This window comes from Cetorhinus maximus, chromosome 5 (genome assembly GCF_964194155.1).
Source record: "Cetorhinus maximus chromosome 5, sCetMax3.hap1.1, whole genome shotgun sequence".
Classification (NCBI taxonomy): Eukaryota; Metazoa; Chordata; class Chondrichthyes; order Lamniformes; family Cetorhinidae; genus Cetorhinus; species Cetorhinus maximus.
In genome coordinates, this window is record NC_135883.1 from 148493603 (window position 1) to 148517523 (window position 23921).

General features: G+C 41.5%; 1 protein-coding gene across 7 annotated transcripts in view; it reads right to left on the reverse strand.

Annotated features, from left to right (window-relative positions):
* Positions 1-23921, reverse strand: part of LOC144681008 (ADP-ribose glycohydrolase OARD1-like) — a 42353-nt gene that overhangs the window by 4665 nt on the left and 13767 nt on the right. For 3 of the 7 annotated variants that reach the window (XM_078542667.1, XM_078542673.1, XM_078542670.1), the window contains exons 2-3: positions 3417-3491; positions 2701-2854 (exon numbers count right to left, since the gene is read on the reverse strand). In XM_078542667.1, coding sequence (XP_078398793.1) covers positions 2701-2854; positions 3417-3491 — 229 coding nt within the window. Of the gene's footprint in view, positions 1-2700; positions 2855-3416; positions 3495-5624; positions 5710-6285; positions 6307-23921 lie in introns of those variants that run through there. The other 4 variants (XM_078542672.1, XM_078542671.1, XM_078542668.1 and 1 more) reach the window with 4 other exon arrangements.

A 23921-nucleotide genomic window follows, 5' to 3' on the forward strand; every position in this document is an offset into this window, starting at 1 on the left:
GAAGAATCCAATTAAGTAGAATATTTAGCTATGGTGGAGAATTCTAGAACCAGGGGACATAGATTCAAGATAAGTGGCAGAAGGTGTAAGGAGGACATGAGGAAGAACTTTTTTACGCAGAGGGTAGTGGGTGTCTGGAATTCCCTGCCCAAGTTGGTGGTAGAGGCAGAAACTCTTAACTCTTTTAAAAAGTACCTGGATCTGCACCTTAAGTGCTGTAAGCCGCAGGGCTATGGGCCAGGTGGAGGAAGGTGGGATTAGAAAGGGCACCTGGGTGTCCTCGGGCTGGCATGGACAAGATGGGCCGAATGGCCTCCTTCTGTGCTGTAACTTTTCTATGGTCTATGGTTCTATGTATTTTACTGTGTGTGTGTGTGTGTGTGCGTGTGCGTGTGTGGGTGGGTGAGGGGGATGGGGGGTGGAGGTGGTCGTGTGTGTGGTCAGGATGTACATCTATCTTGCTACAGTACAGGATGCCTGTACTCTGTTTTAATGCCTTTAAGTCCACCCAAATAGAAGCTCACCAGCTTCAATTCAAACATTGCACTTGATTCCCAAAAGCCTTCCAAGTTCCATGGCACTAGTTGCCTTCTTACAGCTGGCCTAAGTCAGTTCAAAGAGTTATGAAAGAGTACTGCACAATCTTGCATGAATAAAATACAAACAGTTTTTAGTTACAGCTACAGGGTATTTTAAACGTCAGTTTGATTGATCTTTCCCCATTTTTCTCCCTTCACAATAGAACTTTGGGTGTACCTATACCACATAGACTGCAGTGGTTCAAGAAGGCAGTTCACCAACGCCTTCTCAAAGGCAATTAGGAATTGGAAATAAATGCTGAGCTAGCCAGTAATTCCCACATCCTAAGGAGGAGATGGACCTGAATCAGCCCAACTTCTTGGAGTACTTCAACTATAAAATTGACATTACTAACTGCAATTTTACTTAATTATGCAATAGGCCTTATGATTTAGGTTAATGAATTTATGCTCAGCTTATGAATTCCCCATGTACAACCATATTTCCTGCTACTCATCATCAGAACCCAGCAATGTTGTGTTGAAGTCCCAACAGAGGCAGTCTTTCGTCTTAACACAACTGCTGACTGACTCGCTTTCCTGTCACAGCATTGTTGATTTTATTTCTATTTCCAGTATTTAGTATTCCAGTATTTAGTGTTCCAGTTCATCTCTCCAAGTTCTCTTTTTAACTTCTGAGCAAAAACTTCCCTCCATCTAACCTGGCAATTCTTTTTATGATGATTTTTGAAAATTCAATCATGTTTCTAAATATTTGGGGATAAACTGTAGTACTAATCATGCTATGATCTAGAATGGAAAGTGGGGTGAAAGAACAGGTATAGGTATAAGATTAAACGCAAGGTTTGGGATAGAGAATTGGAGAAAATTTTTATACAGATGACATTACCGGAGTTTTAAGAACAGAGGCATTTCAGAATAGATTAGGTCGGTGGCTGAACAAAAGAGGATTAAAGGCCACTGGAGTAGAACATGAGAGAAGTACTACCATTGAAGTGGAGTATAAACACCAACATGGATTGGTTGGAGAATGGAGCATCTTATGCTTCTGAAAAAACTTGCTGCTTGATTTTCCTTACAAGGGGGTAAGAATTTGTGTCCAAACAAAATTGTGTCTTTCACCAGAGAAACCGATATTGTTGGGAAAACCATATCTTCATGAACTGCATTCTTCTTTCAAAATTTGGAAGACATTGCATTATTTGGGCCTTTGGGTGCTGACCTGGAGTTTTTTTAAAAAAAGGTCATAAGTTCACCTCTGAACTGTGAACAAGCATGCCTTTTCCAAGAAATCACCTGATCAGCGTGGTACTTGAGGGAGGGTAAGAGCTGTGTGCTTGTTGGCATTGCAATTACTTTAATTGATGAAAAAAACTGTTAAAGGCACAGGCAAGTGATTTACTGTAAATCACATGACAAAGACAAGCTTTAAGTTTTGAACCTTTTTTTGTGAATTCAGTCTTGTTGGGGGAATAAGCTGAGCAGGAAAGCTACCCTAACTGACTTTCTCTCTCACAGTCTTGGCTGAAATTCCGTGTGTGGTTATAAACCTGTAGCCAGAGAATTCTCATCTGAGTGTAACTTGTTTGCATTTTGGACCCGTAAAGCTGAGGCTGGATGAATTGATCCAGCTCTATATTCTCCTCCCTGCTGATGCTCCATTGGTGAGAACCTCCAGACCTCTACTGGGACCAGCAGCCTGTCTTCATGTGAGGGAGCTCCAGATCAACAGTGTTGAACCTCTGCGAACGTTATCATTTTCTTATATATATTTTTAAAACCCACCTCTGCAGAGGCTACTTATATGTCCTTTGTTTATCTGTATGTGTGCTGGGGATTTTTTAAGAAGCGATAGATAGTTATACTTCTAGATTACAATTGTGTGTCAACCAGTCCTTGCAACTTGTTAAAAATATGTTTTGTTTTATAATAAATCAATCATTTTGAGTTTATTGAAAGAAGCCTGGTTAAAGTCTCTTTTATTCCAGGTACCAGTAATGAAGGTAAACAATTGGCCATTTTGATGAGTAAATTAAACTTTTAAACTAATAATATGACCTGCAGTGGGGCTAGGTAATCTGCGCACTCCTCCCATCCTGGTCATAATAATACGCTGTTGGTTCACCAATTTAAAATGAGCTCTGTAATTTTACTCTCTTACTCTGATTCTGCAGCTCCTCAACACATCCATATTTCTTCTTGAACAAGACTGCTATTCCCGCTTCCATGTTACAATCTTCACTGATGCAATGTGCCAGTGCATCCTTCTCTGGGCATGCGAACAAATCACCTTTCAAGTAACGGATCTCAAAGCTCTGTGGTTGCCAATGAAAAGACATTGTTAGAGGTTAACAGTACATGTAAGTTTTGCTATTTCCACAAGTGCTTACAGTAGTTGAGTATTTTTCAGTTGAAAGCATCCATACAATTCACAATTTTTTTTAAAAGGAAAAAGGCAGAAAAATATTAGAAATGGGGAATAGGAAATTGGAAAAGGGAATTCAGACCTTGGGCTTGCTCATTCATTTATACCCATATGCTATTTTGATCACACTTATTAATGATGGATCTAGACATCTTATGTGGCCATTCAGACCAGGTGCTAGAGAGTCATAGTTAGCTGTGAGAACATACCACAGCAAACACTACACTTAATTCAAAGTTTCGTAATTAAAATAAGCCGTTAACTCATTTTTAAAACATCAAATTCCTACTTTGTTTTATTTAGGTTTATTAATTCAAACTATTAGATAGTTCACTTAAGCTCCAAAAATTACTTTCAATGATCAGGAGTAGACCATTTTTTGGCTTTAGCAGAGGAGTCACAGGAGAGAAAAAAGGAGAAAGTGTAAAATACTCAGTGTGCTCCATACTTACATTGCCCTCTGGTGGCTTCTCTGGGGAACTAGCCATTTTTCTCCTTTTCTTCGATTTACTTTGTGCTTCCTTCTTCTAACAAAGCAAAATAAATTCTGTTAACTGTAATATTCACTTAGTTATGGCTCAGTGTTAACATCATCACATGATTCAAGTCTCACTCCAAAGACTTCAGCTCAAAATCTATACTGGCATTTTACAGCAGTAATGAGGGAGGTCTGAACTGTCAAGGGTGCTGTCTTTCAGTTGAAATGTCTCACTGGGACCTCACTAAACTTCTTGGATGGGTGTAAAAGGTTCCATGTCACTATTTGAAGAGCGAGGGGTTCTGCTTGTGTCCTGTCCAACATTCCCAAACAATATTATATCTGCCACTTTTTCTACTTTAACAACACTGATGACACTTCAAAAGTGCTTCCTTGGATGGAAGGATATTTTTGATATCCTGACAGGCGTTATATAAATGTAACTCCTTCTTCCTGCTCCCATTCTCATTCCGCAAAGTTATTCTGAATTACCTGCTCAACAGATGTTAACCTTTGTTGACCAGATCTTCAATTTTCACTTTCTCTCTATAGATAAGAAACTAAATCTAGTTGGACCATCCTCACAAAAATAAATTGACATCGGAAATTTACCATTACTTAATTTCTCATTAGTTACCTTTCACTGTAGGTCCTTGTACTGGCAGCATTGTTGCACCTACTACCTTCATCGCCCAGCTGACCCAACTTGACAGGACCAGCATCATTATGATACAGCTCCATTGCCATCCATTATCCTTTTGTTCCTCTTCCCAGCAGTTGCCCAGATTTCCAAGGCTCACTCCCATCTTTCTTGAGGGCACTTCTTTTCAAGCATCAAACCCCACACTAGCTTTTCTTCCCGTTTTCAGCATGCATCAGATTTCAACAGAAAATGCAACAGCTGCATCTGAGAACATGATCCTATTGTTGTGAAACCATGCTTTATATTAAAAAATTGAATTTTTTGGCTAGAAACCTCCCAACTGATTTTGAAAAAATACTAAAGCCACGTTCCAGTATCTTGGGATCACAGTCAAACATGGCTGCACATTTGCATCACTGCACCTTCTACATTCCAAAACCATTGAAATGGAGGCAACCTGTCTGCAAAGCCACACCAGGAACAATTGCCTTGAAAAAAAGAGTATGAAAGTGGGCCATCTCCTATCCCATCAGCAAAGCCTCCAGATAATCCCCTGGGTGCTCAACTAGGTGGATAAAAACCATTAGACATAATCACTTGGACAATGGGGCCCTGGTTGAGAGAGGAATTCTCAGCCATTTTGTAATCAGGTTACAACTAGAATACACTAACCATCATCATATTTGGGTCATTGGACACTTGGAGAGGGTCATGTGACAAGTGCGTTTAAGCAACTTACTTGTCCTGTTTTGCAGATTTTTACCATGCAGGGGTTGCAGAAAGATATATTAAAAAGAACCCAACCCAGTGCTGGTATCTCCACAAGAACAGAAAAATCGTCCATCTACATCTTTAAATCTTGACACTGAAAAGCAGCAGGACCTCCAAGTTCAACCTGAAGCCAACCAAGTCACCAACCTTCAAGAGCTGTATACCCCTTTAATGTTATGGGACTCTAAATTGCTTAATCTATCCACTGTACTCTATTTGTATGTGGTGTGAACTTCGGGTGTGTGGCTATGTAAGTTGAAGCATTTTTATTATTTTGCTTAGATCAAGTTAAGTACATTGTCTCTTTTTTTAAAACTCAAGAAAACCCGTTGGCTTTGAGTATTTTATAGTCATATGTAAACAGTTAGACACTCACCGAATTGGCAAACATATCCTTTTAATAAAAACCTGTTACAGTCAAAAGAGGAGTGGAAAAGGAGAGCCATCCTGTTCCTCTTCACTTGGTTCTAACACCACAAATTTCACTTACCATGGCAATGCTGTTCATTGAAACTGATGCTCTGTTCAATCTTCTAAAGATCTCACAAGGCTTCTTACCATGTTTTATGAGCACTTTCATGTACTGGTTTATCAATTTACAGCCTAATGTAAATTCACCACTGATTCACCTCAGATTTTCTTATCAGCAATTCTCCTCTCTTTCAGCAAATGGACTACACAGCCTGTTAAATGGTCCATTCGAGCATAAAACCATCCATTTCCCCCTATAGCATCTCTACCCTAATTTAGTTGGCTTTCCTTACTTACTGTTCTGTGCCATATCTTGGGCTGTCTTTTTCCTGCTGGAATTCTTGAGATTGGAGAGTACTGTAATATCTATTCATCAAAAAATCTACAGGAGAGATGAGAATGGAAAATCTGTTCTTGGATCAGAGGCACGAAATTTCCTATCAAAAAGTTCTGAAAAGTGGCAAATAATCAGAGAGTACAGCAAGTTGACTAGGTGAAAAAAGAATGAGAAACATAGAAGAGCAGAAAAGAGAAATTGAATTAGAAGAGGGAAAACAGAGAAAGTAACAGGCTTTATCCTCTGACATACATAATCACAATCGTTACAGCACAGGAAGTGGCAATTTGGCCCGTATTGTCTGAACTGGCTCTCTGAAGGGGCAATTCACCTAAGAGCCATTCCACCACCTTCTCCCAGTGGCCCTGCATGTTCTTCCTTTTCAGATAATGATCCAATTCGGTTTTGACAACCTCAATTGAACCTGCTTCCACCATACTCTAAGGCAGTACATTTGAGATTCTAACCACTCTGTAAGAAGGCTTTTTGTCATTTCACCATTGCTTCTTTTGGCAATTATCTTAAATCTGTGCCCTCTGGTTCTCGATCCTTTCAATGGGAAAGGTTTCTCCCTATCTACTCTGTCAAGAACCCCCATGATTTTGAATACCTCTATTGTACCTAGCATAAAGGAAGATGGCTGTGGTTGTTCATCTCAGTTCCAGGACATCACTGCAGGGATTCCTCAGGGTAGTGTACTAGCCCAACCATCTTCTGCTTCATCAACGACCTTCCTTCTATCATAAGGTCAGAAGTGGGGATGTTTGCTCATGATTGCATAATGTTCAGCACTGTTGGCAAATCGTCAGATATTGAAGCTGTCCATGTCCAAATGCAGCAAGACCTGGACAATATCTAGGTGTAGGCTGACAAGTGGCAAGTAACATTCACGCCAGGCAATGACCACCTTTAACAAGAGAGAATCCAATCATCGTCCCATGGCATTCAATGGCATTACCATCGCTGAATTCCCCCAGTATCAAAATCCTCGGGGTTACATATATATAACAGCAGGTCAGAGGCTAGGAAACCTGTGATGGGTAACTCACTTCCTGACCCCCCAGAGCCTGTCCACCATCTGCAACATACAAGTCAGGAGTGTGGTGGAATACTCTCCACTTGCCTGGGTGAGTGCAGCTCCAACAACACTCACAGAATCACACAATGCTGAAGGGGCCCTTCGGCCCATCGAGTCTGCACCAACACGTGAGGAACACCTGACCTAATCCCATTTACCAGCACTTGGCCCATAGCCTTGAATGTTATGATGTGCCAAGTGCTCATCCAGGTACTTTTTAAAGGATGGGAGGCAACCCGCCTCCACCACCCTCCCAGGCAGCACACTCCAGACTGTCACCACCCTCTGGGTGAAAAAGCTTTTCCTCAAATCCTCACTAAACCTCTTGCCCCTCACCTTGAACTTGTGTTCACTTGTGACTGACCCTTCAACTAAAGGGAACAGCTGCTCCCTATCCACCATGTCCATGCCCCTCATAATCTTGTACACCTCAATCAGGTCTCCCCTCAGTCTTCTCTTCTCCAACAAAAACAACCCAAGTCTATCCAACCTCTCTTCATAACTTAAATGTTTCATCCCAGGCAACATCCTGGTGAATCTCCTCTGCACCCCCTCCAGTGCAATCATATCCTTCCTATAATGTGGCGACCAGAACTGCACACACTACTCCAGCTGTAGCCTCACCAAGGTTCTATACAACTCCAACATGACCTCTCTACTTTTGTAATCTATGCCTCGATTGATAAAGGCAAGTGTCTCATATGCCTTTTTCACCACCCCACTAACATGTCCCTCCGCTTTCAGAGATCTATGGACACACACGCCAAGGTCCCTTTGTTCCTCAGAACTTCCTAGTGTCATGCCGTTCATTGAATACTTCCTTGTCAAATTACTCCTTCCAAAGTGTATCACCTCACACTTTTCAGGGTTAAATTCCATCTGCCACTTATCTGCCCATTTGACCATACCGTCTCTATCTTCCTGTAGCCTCATTGTTAACCACCCGGCCAATCTTTGTATCATCCGCAAACTTACTAATCCTACCTCCCACATAGTCATCTATGTCGTTTATATAAATGACGAATAATAGGGGACCCAGCACCTGTGGTACACCACTGGACACTGGCTTCCAGTCACTAAAGCAGCCTTCTGTCATCACCCTCTGTCTCCTACAACTAAGCCAATTTTGAAACCACCTTATCGAATTACCCTGTATTCTATGTGCATTTGCCTTCTTAATAAGTCTGCCATGTGAGACCTTCTCAAAGGCTTTGCTGAAATCCATATAAAGTACATCAACTGCACTACCCTCATCTACACGCCTGGTCACCTCCTCAAAAAATTCAATCAAATTTGTTAGGCATGACCTCCCTCTGACAAAGCCATGCTGACTATCCCTGATCAAACCTTGCCTCTCCAAGTGGAGATAGATTCTCTCCTTCAGAATTTTCTCCAATAGTTTCCCTACCACTGTTTGAGACTCACTGGTCTTTAGTTCCCTGGCTTATCTCTACAACCCCTCTTAAATAGCGGAACCACATTAGCTGTTCTCCAGTCCTCTGGCACCTCCCCGTGGCCAGAGAGGAATTAAAAATTTGGGTCAGAGCCCCTGAAATCTCCTCTCTTGCCTCCCTCAGCAGTCTGGGACACAAATCATCCGGACCTGGAGACTTGTCCACTTTTAAGCCTGCCAACACCTCCAATACCTTGTCCCTCCCTATATCAATTTGCTCAAGAACCTCACAGTCTCTCTCCCCGAGTTCCATACCTTCATCCTCATTCTCTTGGGTGAGGACAGATGTGAAGTATTCGTTCAACACTCTACTGATGTCCTCTGGCCCCACCCATAGATTGCCCCCTTGGTCCCTAATGGGCACTACTCTTTCCCTGGTTATCCTCTTTCCATTGATATACTTATAGAATATCTTGGGATTTTCCCTACTTTTACCAGTCAGAGCTTTCTCATATCCCCTCTTTGCTCTCCTAATTGCTTTCTTAAGCTCCACCCTGCACTTTCTGTACTCCACTAATGCCTCCGCTGATTTGCTCCCCTTGTACCCGCTAAAAGCCTCTCTTTTCCTTCTCACCGTATCCTGAATATCATCCATGGTTCTCTGGAACTCAAGAAGCTTGACACCATCCAGGACAAATCAGCACGCTTAATTGCACAAGCATTCACTCCCTCCACCACCAATGCACAGTGGCAGCAGTGTGCACCATCTACAAGATGCACTGCAAGAACTCACCAAGCCTCTTTAGACAACCCCTTCCAAACCCATGGCCATCTAGAAGGACAAGGGCAGCAGGCACATGGGAGCACTACCAACTGGAAATCCCTCTCAAGGCCACACATTATCCTGATTTAGAACAATATTGCCATTCCTTCACTGTCGCTGGGTCAAAATCCTGAAACACCCTCCCTAACAGCACTGTGGATGTACCTACACTACATGGAACGCAGCAGTTCAAGAAGGCAGCTTTCCAACCCCTCAAGGGCAATTATGGGTGGGCAATAAGGGTTGGCTGAGTCAACGATGCCCAGATCCCATAAATGAATAAATAAAAACGCCTTTCAGCACTCTCTTCTCAAAACAATCCTCACTTCAGCTATCTATCTATATAATTGAAGTTCCTCATCCCTGGAACCATTCTTGTGAATCTTTTCTGCACCCTCTCTAATGCCTTCAGATCCTTCCATAAGTGTGGCGCCCTGAACTAGACACAATACTCCAGTTGAGACGGAACCAGTGTTCTATACAAGTTTCATATAACTTCTTTGCTTTTGTTCTCTATGCTCCCATTAATAAAGCATGCAGCATTCTAAGTTTTACTAACCGCTCTCTTAACCAGTTCTGCCATCTTCAATTATTTACGCACACATACACCCAGGTCCTGTGCTCCTGAACTTCCTTTAGAATTATACTCTATTTTATATTGTCTCTCTGTGTTCTTCCTGCCAAAATGAATCAATTCACACTTCTCTGCATAAAATTTACCTGCCATTTTCCCCACACATTCCACCAACCTATGTCCCTTTGAAATTCTGCACTATCCTCCTCACAGTTCACAATATTTCCCAAGTTTTGTATCGTCCACAAAATTTAAAATTGTGTTCTGTACGCCAAGGTCTAGATCATCAACAGCAGGGGTCCTAAATTTTTAATATTGGAGCTGCTTAAACTAACTCCTTAACTATGGAGAAAGGGAAACACAGCAGCAATACTTGGCATTCAACTCACAGCCATCCCGTAATATCACAGTACGACTTTTCCCCCTACTTTTTCAAACTCCGGTGCACCCTGGTCCGTTGCTGCTCCCTAGTCTCTCCTCAGTTACTGTGAGGAGTGGCAAGGGGGATCCAGATTCATAACAGCATAAAAGGATAAGGGCTGCAGACACATGGGAACACAATAACCTGGAAGCCTCTACCCTCCAAGCCACTCCCCACCCTGACTGGGAATATATCGCTGTTCCTTCAATGGCTGGGTCAAAATTTTGGAACTCCCTCCCTAAGAGCACTTTGGGTGTACCTACGTCACATGGACTGCAGCAGTTCAAGAAGAGCATAAGATGTAGGAGCAGAAGTAGACCATTCGGCCCATTGAGTCTGCTCCGCCATTCAATGAGATCATAACTGATCTGATAATCCTCAACTCCACCTTCCTGCCTTTCCCCATAACCCTTGATTCCCTTACTGATTAAAAATCTGTCTATCTCAGCCTTGAATACACTTAAAACCCAGCCTCTACAGCCTTCTGTGGTAAAGAGTTCCACAGATTCACTATCTTCAAAAAGAAGAAATTCCTCGTCATTTCTATCTTAAATGGGTGATCCCTTACTCTGAGATTACCCTCTCTGGTCCTAGACTCTCCCACAGGGGAAACAACCTGTCAGCAACTATTCTGTCAAGCCCCCTAAGAATCTTAAATGTTTCAATAAGGTCGCCTCTCATTCTTCTAAACTCCAATGAGTACAGGCCCAACCTACTCAGCCTCTCCTCGTAAGAAAATCCCTCCAACCCCGGGATCAAATGAGTGAACCTTTTTTGGGCTGCCTCCAATACCAATATATCTTTCCTTAGATAAGGGAACCAAAACTGTTCACAGTATTCTAGGTGTGGTCTAACTAGTGCCTTGTATAGTAATAGCAAGACTTCCCTATTTTTATACTCCATTCCCTTTGAAATAAAGGCCAACATTCCATTTGCCTTCCCGATTACCTGCTGAACCTGTATTGCTAGCTTTTTGTGATTCATGCACAAGGGCTCCCAAATCCTTCTATGTTGCAGCTTTCTGCAGTCTTTCTCCATTTGAATAATATTCAACTCCTCTATTCTTCCTGACAAAGTGCATAATCTCACATTTTCCCACATTATATTCCATCTGCCAAGTTTTTGCCCACCGCTTAACCTATATCCTTCTGTAGACTCTTTTTGTCATCCTTGCTGCTCGCCTTCCCACCTATTTTTGTGTCATCCGCAAACTCGGCGATTGTACATTCACTTCCCTCATCCAAGTTATTAACATATGTTGAAAATAAATGTGGCCCCAGCACTGATCCCTGTGTACTCCACTAGTTATAGGCAGTTCACCACCACCTTCTCAAGGGCAATTAGGGATAAGCAATATATGCTGGCCTAGCCAGCGACGCCCTCGTCCCATGAATTAATTAAAAAAGAGGTCCTTCAGCCCATTAAGTCCATGCCAACTCTCTGTAAAGCCAATCAGTCCCATTTCTGCATTCTATCCTTGTGGGCCTGCAAGATTATTTGCCTCAAGTGCCCAACATTTTGGATTGTCTCCGTTTCCTCCATCCCCATAGACAGTGTTTTCCAGGTCATTACCAATCACGGAGTAAGCATTTTGTCCTCACATCCTCCCCTGCATCTCTTGCCCAAAATCTTAAATCTGTGCCCACTAGTTAGCAAATGGGAACAACATTTTTTTGTCTACTTTACCTAAATCTTTCATAATCTTGTACACCACTACTAAATTTTCCTTCAATTTCCTTTGCTCCAAGTATGGTTGGTGTTGAAATAGCTGAAGTTGAGGAACGTATTCTGTCCGTTTTCCAGATATCTGTTGTCTATGGTAATGGAATTACTGGGAAACCCCACAAGACACAAGATAATCTTGAGAAGAGTCACCACAATTAGCAGCGATGCAGCTAGCATAACTTTCAGTGTGAATATTTTATCAACCAAATGACATGGCACTTTGTTTTTACTGCTGGTTGATACTGAAGCATTCACTCCCATCACTGGAGAGAAAATTACAGAAAGCCTTGAATCAATTGTTGTAGTTGTCAGGGAGCTGCTTAGAGAGTCTGAGTGACGCTGGGCAATGTCACACAAAGAGCAGGAGCACTGCAAAACATCTGAAGCTTGGTGGGCAGCTGCAGCAGTCAGAGAGCTTTAAACCACCCCTTAATGGGGAGCAGCATTAATGGAAGAAGTCAGCTGTCATTCACAGCGCCACATGAGACTGGCTGGCTTTTTTTTTTATAAATGCCTCTTGCTCAGAAAAAAGACAGACAGCAAGAAAGAGCACACTAATCAATGTATTAAAAAGGAACACAATGAGCTCTTGCCCAAGAGTGTGGGAACAATTCCACATTCCGCTACCAGAAGCAAAACCATAACTACATCCTTGGAAACTGGTCTGGCATAGGACATATGAGTGATTAGAATGATGGCACTGTATAGGAATTAACAGAAGCCACGATATCCATTATGTTTAGTTTCTGCATATAAACAAGTGATCAAAAATATTTGTGGCTGTTAAGCACTTTGGGATGTCTCGAAAGGCAAGTTTCTTCTTTCTCTCTTAGCATGATCACAAAAACTTAATTTCTCAAATTTTTAATTCCAGAAGGAAACTGTTTACCTTGGTGCTCAGTACATTATGAATAATATGTATTCTTCTTGGGTCTTCCTGTGCCAAATTCCAACTCGACTGCCAGCAGAAACCTGGTGGTTTCTTCAAACAGTCCTCTGAAACCAGCCACGAGGATGTGTATGAGTAGTTATCAGATGACTACATCTTTTCCTTCTTCCCCATGAGCTTTAGGGTTCTGTTACTATTTTGTACTCTAGATTTTTTGGTTCCTGTGTTTAGGACTACTTTTGGATGCCCCTTTGTCCTCTGTGTCAGAACTACTTTTTGTATGCTCCTATGTCCTCGGTGTTTTCACATGTCTGGATATCTAGTCGCGTTTGATAACATGGCCGGGTGTATGAATAGAGAACTCTTTTTATTTAAGATTACTTCAGCTATTATTTCTATGCTGCGTCTTCAAGAGGCAGCAGAGTTAACACTAAACTAGATCTGCTTTTACCCCTTAACAGAAAAAAAAACAAGTGGAAAGGACACTCATTGATGCATATGCCGCCACTACATTGTGTTGACTCAAAATTACAATTACACAGCACTTCCTTGAGGCTTTTTCCTGCCAGGTTGATGTTCAATAACTACAATGCTGAAAACGTTTTTTATTAAGAGCTTCCATCTCACTGAAGATGCGTCAGGCTTATCCATATACAACAACCTGCTCTGAAAACTCTGTTCACATTTTGACAGCTGTGAAAAATTCCACCACAGCAACTGAGACAATCCGTGAGTTTTTTTTAATTCATTTATGAGATGTAGACATTGCTGGCTAGGCCAGCATTTATTGCCAACCCCCAATTTCCCTTGAGAAGGTGGTGGTGAGCTGCCTTCTTGAACCGCTACAGTCCATGTGGTGTAGGTACACCCACAGTACTGTTAGGGAGGGAGTTCCAGGATTTTGACCCAGCGACAGTGAAGGAACAGTGATATATTTCCAAGTCTGGATGGTGAGTGGCTTGGAGGGGAACTTCCAGCTGGTAGTCCCAAGTATCTGCTACCCTTGTCCTTCTAGATGGTAGTGCACGAGGGTTTGGCAGATGTTGTCTAAAGTGGCTTGCAGTGTATCTTGTGCTGGCAGCAGTTTTTACCATCTGTGCATCAGTGGTGGAGGGAGTGAATGTTTGTGGATGGGGTGCCAATCAAGCTTTGTCCTGGATGATGTCAAGCTTAGTGTTGTTGGAGCTGCACTCATCCAGGCAAGTGCAGAGCATTCCATCACACTCCTGACTTGTGCCTTATAGATGGTGAACAAGCTTTGGGGAGTCAGGAGGTAAGTTACTCACTACAGGATTCCTAGCCTCTGAACTGCTCTTGTAGCCACAGTATTTATATGGCTAGTTCAGTTTCAGTTCAATGGAAACCCCCCAGGGTGTTGATAGTAGGGGATTCAATGTGGGTACTGCCATTGAATGTCAAGGGGTGTTCATTAGATTCTCTCTTGTCGGAGATGGTCATTGCCTGGCACTTGTGTGGCCCAAATGTTACTTGCAACTTGTCAACCCAATCCTAGATATTGTCCAGGCCTCGCTGCATTTGGATGTAGACCACTTCCGTATCTGAGGAGTCGCGAATGGTGCTGAACATTGTGCAATCATCGGCGAACATCCCCATTTCTGACTTTAATTTGGAAGGACGGTCATTGACGAAGCAGCTGAAGGTGGTTGGGGCTAGGACACTACCCTGAGGAACTCCTGCAGTGATGTCCTGCAACTGAGATGATTGACCTGCAACCACCTTTCTTTGTGCTAGGTATGACTCCAACCAGCAGAGGGTTTTCCTCCTGATTCTCATTGACTACAGTTTTGCTAGGGCGCCTTCATACCACATTAAGTTAAACGCTGCCTTGATGTCAAGGGTAGTCACCTCACCTCTGGAGTTTAGTACTTTTGTCCATGTTTGAACCAAGGCTGTAATGAGGTCAGGAGCTGAATGGCCCTGGCCAGGCCCAGACTGTTTTATCTTAATCATTGTGAGCCATTTCTGTTGGTCTTTCAAAGAGCAGTTAATCTTTTGTACTTTTTTGATAGTTTGGTGCAGCGGAAGGAGCCAATTAGAGCATGTAACTCTTAGCTGAAGGTGGTACCGGCATTTAATAAGTACAGTAACTTGTAATATACATAGAATAATTCTAATTAATTAAGAAAGTAATTAAATTAAATTAACTAAATAACCTAAGTAACAATGGCAGGATAGGTATTGTGTTACAACTGTGGAATGTGGGAGCTCCTGGGCGCCAATATGATCCAGGGCAAACACATCTGCAGGAAGTATAAGCAACTAGAGGAATTTTGGATCAGGATTATTGATTTGGATGCCCAACTGCAGACACTGCGCAACATCAGGGACTGGGAGAAATACCGGAACACTTTGTACCAGGAGATGGTCACACCCCTTAGAATAGGGTCGTCTGTTTTGGTCAGCGGTGAGGGACTGGAGGATTATGAGTGAGTAAGGTAAAGGGACTGAGCACACAGTAGTGGAGGAATCTTAGACTTTGCAATTCTTAAAAACATATGAGGTGCTTACAACATGTGTGGACAAAAGCGAGGTCTGCAGGGTGGATGAGCAGATTGATCATGGTACCATGGTACAGGAAGCTGATCAAGTGGACGGGTGCAAAAAGGAATGCAGGAGTAGTAGGGGACAGTATAGTCATGGGCATGGTGTCATGAAGAGATATTAATATCTATAATGTTATTGCAAATTATTTTTTAAAATAGAGTTCTAGTGGAGTCTGTGTCTGTGTGTGGTCTTAATTGGATTAAAGCCAGCTAGTCTGATGTATAGTAGTTTTGAGATGTTAATTAGGTCAACATAAGGAAGGTAGAAGGTAAAGTGCAAATTTGCATTTGTTAAAAGAAACCATTCAAAGCTGCGGGTGAAATCTTACACCTAGCTAGAAGATGCCAAGCAATGTGTTTATTTTTTCAGCTGACTAATAAAATTGGTGGGATGAAGGGATGTTATTGTTAGAAGAAGTAAAATTAAAAGCCTAGTGATACAATGGAAAATTTACATTCAAAGGGAAAGATATGTATAAAGGAAATAGGACATTGTGTGCAAGGTAGATCCAACAAGTGTGGGAAGCCTCCAGTTGCTGTCTGCAAGGACCCAGAGCTGAAAGAAACTCATTTTGAATGCGACTATCCAGGGTGTGCTTTGCCAGGTGACTGTTTAAATCTATGAGATTTACTGTTTCCTTAACGGGGGTATAACTGAGAGTCAGATTAGAGGATTTTTGTAGTTATTATAGTAGTAATTTTGAAGACATATGTGCTTACAATCTTTCTTTTATTAATAAATGTTTAATATAGTTTTATAAAAAAACCTCGAGACCCGATTGCCTTATTACTACTGAATAAAAGCTTGCATCTCAAAACATACAAATTGCAAAAATGGGCTACGACAGTTGTTTCAAGTTTCCATCTGGGGTCTGAACAACTCAGCCTTTACCATTGGCTGTGTCATAATAATAGACACTGCTCTCCACAGTAAACAGCTGTGTTATCTGCCCAGTGCAAGGGTTTGGGATATCTGCTCAGGGCTGCAGAGGAATTTGCAGTGGGAGGGGGAGAATCCAGTCGTTGTGGTCCATGTAAGTACCAACAACATAGGGAGAACTAAGAAAGACGTTTTGCTTGGTCAATATGTGGAGCTAGGCACTAAATTAAAAAGCAAAACTTCAAAGGTAATAATCTCTGGATTATATCTGAGCTACGTGCAAATTGGCATAGGGTAAATAAAACGAGAGAGAGATGAATGTGTGGTTCAAAGGCTGGCGTGGGAGAAGTGAGTTCTGGTTCATGGGACCAGTACTGGCAAAAGTGGAGGCTGTACCATGGGGACGGTCTACGCCTGAATATTGCCAGAACCTGCGTTCTCGCAAGCTGAGTAACTAGGGAAGTAGAGAGGATTTTAAACTAAATAGTGGGGGCAAGGGGTCAAATTTGGGAAGATGTGGTAAACTGAAGAATAGAGACAAGGCAAGAGAGAAAGGTATTAACATTGGAAATAACAAACAGAAGGGACAGAGTACAAATCTAAGAGTAAATAAGCAGATAAGGCTGCAAGTCGCATTTGAAACAAAACAGATGAACTGATAGTGCAAATAGAAATAAATAAGTACGCTCTGATAGTCATTACAGAGACATGGCTGCAGGATGACAAAGATTGGGACCTAAATATTGAAGGGTACATGACATTTAGGAAGGATACAAAGCTAGGAAAAGGTGGAGGGGTGGATCTTTAATTAATGATGGTTTTAGCACAATAGAGAGTGATGACCTAAGTTAAAGAAACCAGGATGTAGAAGCAGTTTGGGTAGAGATGACAAATGGTAAAGGTAAGAAGTCACTTGTGAGAGTTGTGTACCGGCCCCCTAACAAGTAACCTCATGGCAGGACAGCATATAAAGGAAGAAATAATGGGAGCTTATCAGAAAGGTACAGCGATAATCATGGGGGATTATAATCTACATATAGACTGGAAAAATCAGATCAGCAAAGGTAGCCTAGATGAGAAATTTGTAGAATGTTTATGGGATAGTTTCTTAGAACAGCATGTTCTGGCGCCAACCAGAGACCAGGCTATACTAGACCTGGTATTGTGCAACGAGAAACGATTAATGACCCCAAAGTGAAGGCACCCCTACATAGCAGTGATCATAATATGATTGAGTATTATATTCAGTTTTAGGGAGAGAAAAGTGGGTCTAAGACTAATATTTTAAACATAAATAAGGATAATTATGAGGGCATAAAAGCAGAGCTAGCTAAAGTAAACTGCAAATTAGGTTAAGGGATAGGTCAATAGAGATGCAGTGACAGACATTTAAGGGGATATTTCAGAGTACACAGAATAGATACATTCCAACAAGAAAGAAAGACTCCAAGGGGAGGACGCATCATCCGTGGTTAATTAAATGAGTTAAAGACGGTATCAAACTTAAAGAAAAAGCATATAAGTGCGCAAAGGTGGATGGCAAGTCAGAAGACTGGACAGAATATAAAAAGCAACAAATAATGACTAAAAGATTAATAAGGAAAGAAAAGATATGAGAAAGTAGCTAGAATATAAAGACAGATAGTAAGATTTTCTATAGATATTTAAATAAGAAAAGAGTTAACAAAGTGAGTGTTGGTCCTATAAAAAGTGAGTCTGGTGAATTAATAATGGAAAATAAGGAGATGGCAGATTAATTGAACAGCATGTTTTGCATCACTCTTCACTAGAGGATACAAGTAACATCCCAGAAATAGCTGTAAATCAGGAAATGGAAGGAAAGTAGGAACTCAGGAAAATTACAATCACCAGGGAAGTGGTACTGAGCAAATTGTTGGAGATGTGGGCTGACAAGTCCCCGGGTCCTGATGGACTTCATCTTAGGTCTTAAAAGAAGTGGCTAATGAGATTGTTGATGCATTGGTTTTAATTTTCCAAAATTCTCTAGAGTCGGGGAAGGTTCCATTAGATTGGAAAACAGCAAATGTAACTCCTTTATTCAAAAAGGGAGGGAGACAGAAAGCAGGAAACTACAGGCCAATTAGCTTAACATCTGTCATAGGGAAAATGTTGGAAGCTCAAGACATTACAGCAGGGCACTTAGATAAATTCAAGGTAATCAAACAGAATCAACATGGTTTTGAGAGAGGGAAATCATGTTTAACTAATTTATTGAAGTTATTTGAAGAAGTAACATGTGCTATGGATAAAGGGGAACCAGTGGATGTACTGTATTTAGATTTCCAAAAAGCAATTGATAAGCTGCCACATCAAAGGTTATTGCAGAAGATAAAAGCTCATAGTGTAGGGGGTAACATATTGGCATGGATAGAAGATGATTGGCTAGCTAACAGGAAACAGAGAAGGCATAAATGGTTCATTTTCTGGTTGGTAAGATGTGTCAAGAGGTGTGCCACAAATCATTGCTGGGGCCTCAACTTCTTACAATTTATCTAAATGACTTGTATGAAGGGATCAAAAGATATGGTTGCTAAATTTTCTGATGACACAAAGATATGTAGGAAAGTAAGTTGTGAAGAGGGCATAAGGAGGCTACAAATGGATATAGGGCATAGGTGATGCCACATCTGGAGTACTGGTCTCCTTATTTAAGGATGGATGTAAATGCATTAGAAGCAGTTCAAAGAAGGTTTACTAGACTAATACCTGGAATGGACGGGTTGTCTTATGAGAAAAGGTTGGACAGGCTAGGCTTGTATCCGTTGGAGTTAAGAGTAAGAGGTGACTTGATTGAAACTTTAAGATTCTGAAGGGTCTTGACAGGGTGGATGTGGAGAGGATGTTTCCTCTTGTGGAAGAATCTAGAACTAGGGGTCACCCATTTAAGACAGATGAGGAAAAATTATTTCCTCTCAGAGCGTCCTGAGCCTTTGGAACTCTCTTCTTTAAAAGGCGATGGAAGCAGAGTCTATGAATATTTTTACGGCAGAGGTGCATAGATTCGTAAAAGCAAGGGAGTGAACGGTTATCGGGTGTTGGTGGGAATATGGAGTCAAGGTTACAATCAGATCAGCCATGGTCTTATTGAATGATGGAACATGTTGGAGGGGCTGAGTGGCCTACTCCTGCTCTTAATTCATATGTAGCACTGGTGTTACTAAAGAGTCAGTGCTGAGTAGGCCAGGTCATAGTAACCATGCTGTCAGTCTGCACAATAAAATGTGGCAGTAAACACAGGACACTATTAAGGTAACCATGAAGCACAAGCACAAAAATTGATGAAGATTCCTCTTAATTAATTCGACTGTACTGTTCCCTGGATAAGTGCCATTGTTATGACAGAGCAGCTTGTAAAGCCTGTTATTTAAAATCCCAGAGGGAAACTTTAAACAACTGACATAACCTATATTTTCAAGTGGTATGTTTTGAGTTGCAGCTCTAAATTCGGGAATAAGACCACCAGTTCTCAAGAGGTTTTTATATCAAACTACATGAGACATTTATTAACTTACGCAAACTAAACACATACACATGGCTACAAATTACTACTATCATAACTTTTCAACAAATTCCCAAACTAATCTCCACTAAGGCAACAACAACCCATAGACTTTAAGCAGACACTAGGCAAAGCATTGTCACCGTACAAATTCAAAATGAAGTTCCTTTCACTTTGGTTCCTTTGCAGACAGTTATAGGCTTTCAACTGCTTTGATGTTACATGCCTCCACCCTGTACACACAAAAGCTCCCTTCTGTTATACCCAGCGCTTCTCTTTGAATGTAAATTCTCATTGTATCATCAGGCCCTTTGAACTCCACCTCTTCTAACAATAAAACCCCTTTCATAGTACCAATTTTATTAGTAATATAAACATTGATTAGTGTCTCCTTGCTAGGTGCAAGATTTCACTCCCACTCCTGAATGCTCTATTCAGCAAAATGCAAATACACCTTTACCTCTCTGTCTACATCGCAAAACTACTATACATCAAAGCACCCAGGCTAGCTGGCTTTAATCCAATTAAGACACACCCACAGACTAAACCTCTTAAAAAAAAAATTCCAATAACATTATATACATTAATAGCTTCATGACAACCATCCTTTCACATTGTGATATTCTGCACAAATCAAAACAATGGCCAATAATCATCACAATGGTGGCTGGTTTAAGCTTGATGAATATAAGAACATATAAAATAGGAACAGGAGACCACCATTTGGTCCCTCGAGCCTGCTCCACCATTCAATAAGATCATGGTTGATCGTCTTGTGTTCTGATTTCCACGTTGCCATCTAACCCTGGTAACCTTTGATTCCCTTGCCTAACAAGAATCTATCTACCTCCGCCTTAAAACTATTCAATGATCCTTTTTCCACCCCTTCTGAGGCAGAGAGTTCCAAAGTCGCATAACCCTCCAAGAAAAAAATCGTCCTCATCTCTGTCCTAAAAGGGCATCCCCTAATTTTAAAACAGTGCCCCCTAGTTCTGGACTCACCCACAAGAAGAAACATCCTTTCCTCATCCACTTTATCAAGGCCATTCAGGATCTTATATACTTCAACCGAATCACTCCTCACTCTTCTAAACTCCAGTGGAAACAAGGCCAACCTGTCCAACCTTTCTTCATAAAACAACCCACTCATTCCAGGCATCAATGAGTGAATATCTCATTATACTTTTTTTTAAAAACAGGTTTCTGATATAGAACTGTTGTGTTATTTTCCTCACTATAGGTAGAGTACACCCCCCTGGGTGACTGATACTCCTCGTCAGCCAAAGGAACTAGTCCATCAAGGGAGAAAATAAATATGGTATACTTTCCTGCCATTAATAATTAAGAAATTTGTTGCCTTCCTCTATAATGCTTTAAACTCCCAGTTATATCGGTCATCATGTTTTACCAAGTATCAGAATTCACAAAATTCTTAGTAGTACTGAACAACTAGTTCAGTTGCCAAGAGCATTGAATGGTCTCACCATAAGACGTAGGAGCAGAAGTAGGCCGTTCGGCCCAGCAAGTCTGCTCCACCATTCAATGAGATCATGGCTGACCTGATAATCCTCAAGTCCACTTTCCTGCCTTTTCCCCATAACCCTTGAACACAGGCTAGTAGAAAGGTCAGGAAAAGACGCCACACATATGATCCTAAGTAGTTCATGCATATGCGAATCAGTGGTCCCGACTTGAAACAAACAGAATAAAACAACTGAACGTAACACTGCCAGGCTTTCAAATTTATTAGCAATTTTCAGAAATGAAGGAATGAGCTACAACACACTAGTAAGCTCCAACCAAGTTCCTAAATGCTAATAGTGGAGAATCAGAATGATTATAATTGAATAATTTTGTAACTTAAATAGAATCAGTGAGACAGCCACCTACCACTGTTACTTTGTTGTTTTGCGAAAAAGGATGTGCTTCACAGTCAATAGCTTAGAAGTGTGATCACTGTTGTGGATAAACTGCAATCAAGACAACTTCATGATCGTTTTGCTGACATCAGATGAATGGTCAACTAATTTACTTTTTGGTGGCATTGGGAGAGTAATGTTAGTTATTAATATTGATATTCTGTTCTAGTATTTGCTCTAGCTTCTTCCAGGTAAAAAAAATCCATCCAGTGCTTCATGTTCCCAGCATAGTTGATTTAGCAAGATGGCCATGCTCTCCTGCCAACTGCCATTTGCTTTTTGTAATTTACCTATCCATTCAATTTGTTGTTTTTATTTAACTGCAAGGCATACATGTGCTTTGTAGGCAACTTTTAAAGTTTCAGCTTGTGCTTCTGAACATTTTACCAAGTGTGCAAGCACAATCTCCACTGCATTCTCTGAAAACTTTTTGGATGTCTTTTACATCAGGTGTGTCTGCTTTCTTTCAAGCTATCTATCAACTGTTTCTTGTAAAATACTAATGCCATGTACTCATGGTTTCATCTATTTGAAATGTCCTCTCAAAATTTTCTGGATTCTCACAGGCCAAGGCTTGTTTAGCCCTTACTTCTATTATCCCAATTTTTACATCACTGAGATTTGTTTGGGTGGCGGGGGTGTGTGGTCACAGATTACTCAAGAATTGAGGGGTTACAAGCAGTTTATTGAGGAATGACACAGCAGTAGTTGACACATAAGACATGATCAGAAAAAGTATGCATATGACCTTTAACAGGTAAGGATGGTTTGCCAGTCCCAGATTGGATAAACTGACTGATGGAATGAAATAGCTTGGTCTTGGAGGTCCGCACAACAGTCTCCTCCACACGATTGTCTCTCAAGCTGACCATAGTGTTAAGCCGAAGATAGCACGTATCCACCTTGTGAAGCGTCTGCCATTCGCTCCATCCTTCCCTTCCCGGGTACCCGCTTATAGGTCTTATCTCTAGGGGTCAGCAAGTATTTCATGCCAATCACTTGTTCATTATATTTTCTCGTGACTATCTGCTTATCTTTTGTAAGGACAAATAGCTAATTTTACCTCAGGCAGGTGTTTAGATATGTAACACGAGATCCCAAATTTTTATGGCCAGGAATGGTTAATCAAAGGCCTATGCTAAAAGTTACCTCCTTGGTAGGGATGAAAAGTTCTGTGAAGAATACTGACTCTGCTGTTGTGTCAACTCCGGTAGGCTGGAGAAGTATTTTGTATGTGTGTGATCAAGAGTGAGAGCTACCATCGCTATAATATTACCACTTGTTCCACACCTAATATATGTTTGGCAATCCTATAATACCCTCAAATGCCGTATCTCTTAGCTAGGACACTAGGAGCAGTAATTGTGAATTGAACATCCACATGAACAGCCTTGTTATCCAAATGACAGCTGCTCTAACACTAACACATCCTCACTACTACATCACCAGGCTACATCGTACTCAAACCACATGGCTCAAATGTAAGCGGTAACAACTGAGCCAAGAAAATACTTGCTGTGAAGCAACTACCGAGGTATCACTGTTCAGAGATAAAAACAAAAAGCTAAAAGCTACTGCGGATGCTGGAAATCCAAAACAAAAACAGAATTACCTGGAAAAACTCAGCAGGTCTGGCAGCATCGGTGGAGAAGAAAACAGTTGACGTTTCGAGTCCTCATGACCCTTCGGCAGAACTGAAGTATAGTTAGGAGAGAGGTGAAATATAAGCTGGTCTAAGGTGGGGGGCGGGGGGAGAGAGAAGTTGAGGGTGGGGTGGTTGTAGGGATAAGCAAGCAGTGATAGGAGCAGATAATCAAAAGATGTCACAGACAAAAGGATCAAAGAGGTGTTGAAGGTGGTGATATTATCTAAGAAAAGTGCTAATTAAGAATGGATGGCAGGATACTCAAGGTACAGCTCTAGTGGGGGTGGGGTGGAAGGACTAACAACGTATTAGTTGTAGATTTAAAAATAATGAAAATAGGTGGGGAAAGAAGAATCTATATAAATTATTGAAAAAAAAGGGAGGGGGAAGAAACGGGGTGGGGAAGGGGGGAGGGGGAGTTTAAGATCTAAAGTTGTTGAATTCAATATTCAGTCCGGAAGGCTGTAAAGTGCCTAGTCGGAAGATGAGGTGCTGTTCCTCCAGTTTGTGTTGGGCTTCACTGGAACAATGCAGCAAGCCAAGGACAGACATGTGGGCAAGAGAACAGGGTGGAGTGTCAAAATGGCAAGCGACAGGGAGGTTTGGGTCTTTCTTACGGACAGACCGCAGGTGTTCTGCAAAGCGGTCATCCAGTTTGCGTTTGGTCTCTCCAATGTAGAGGAGACCGCATTGGGAGCAACGAGTGCAGTAGACTAAGTTAGGGGAAATGCAAGTGAAATGCTACTTCACTTGAAAGGAGTGTTTGGGCCCTTGGACGGTGAGGAGAGAGGAAGTGAAGGGGCAGGTGTTGCATCTTCTGCGTGGG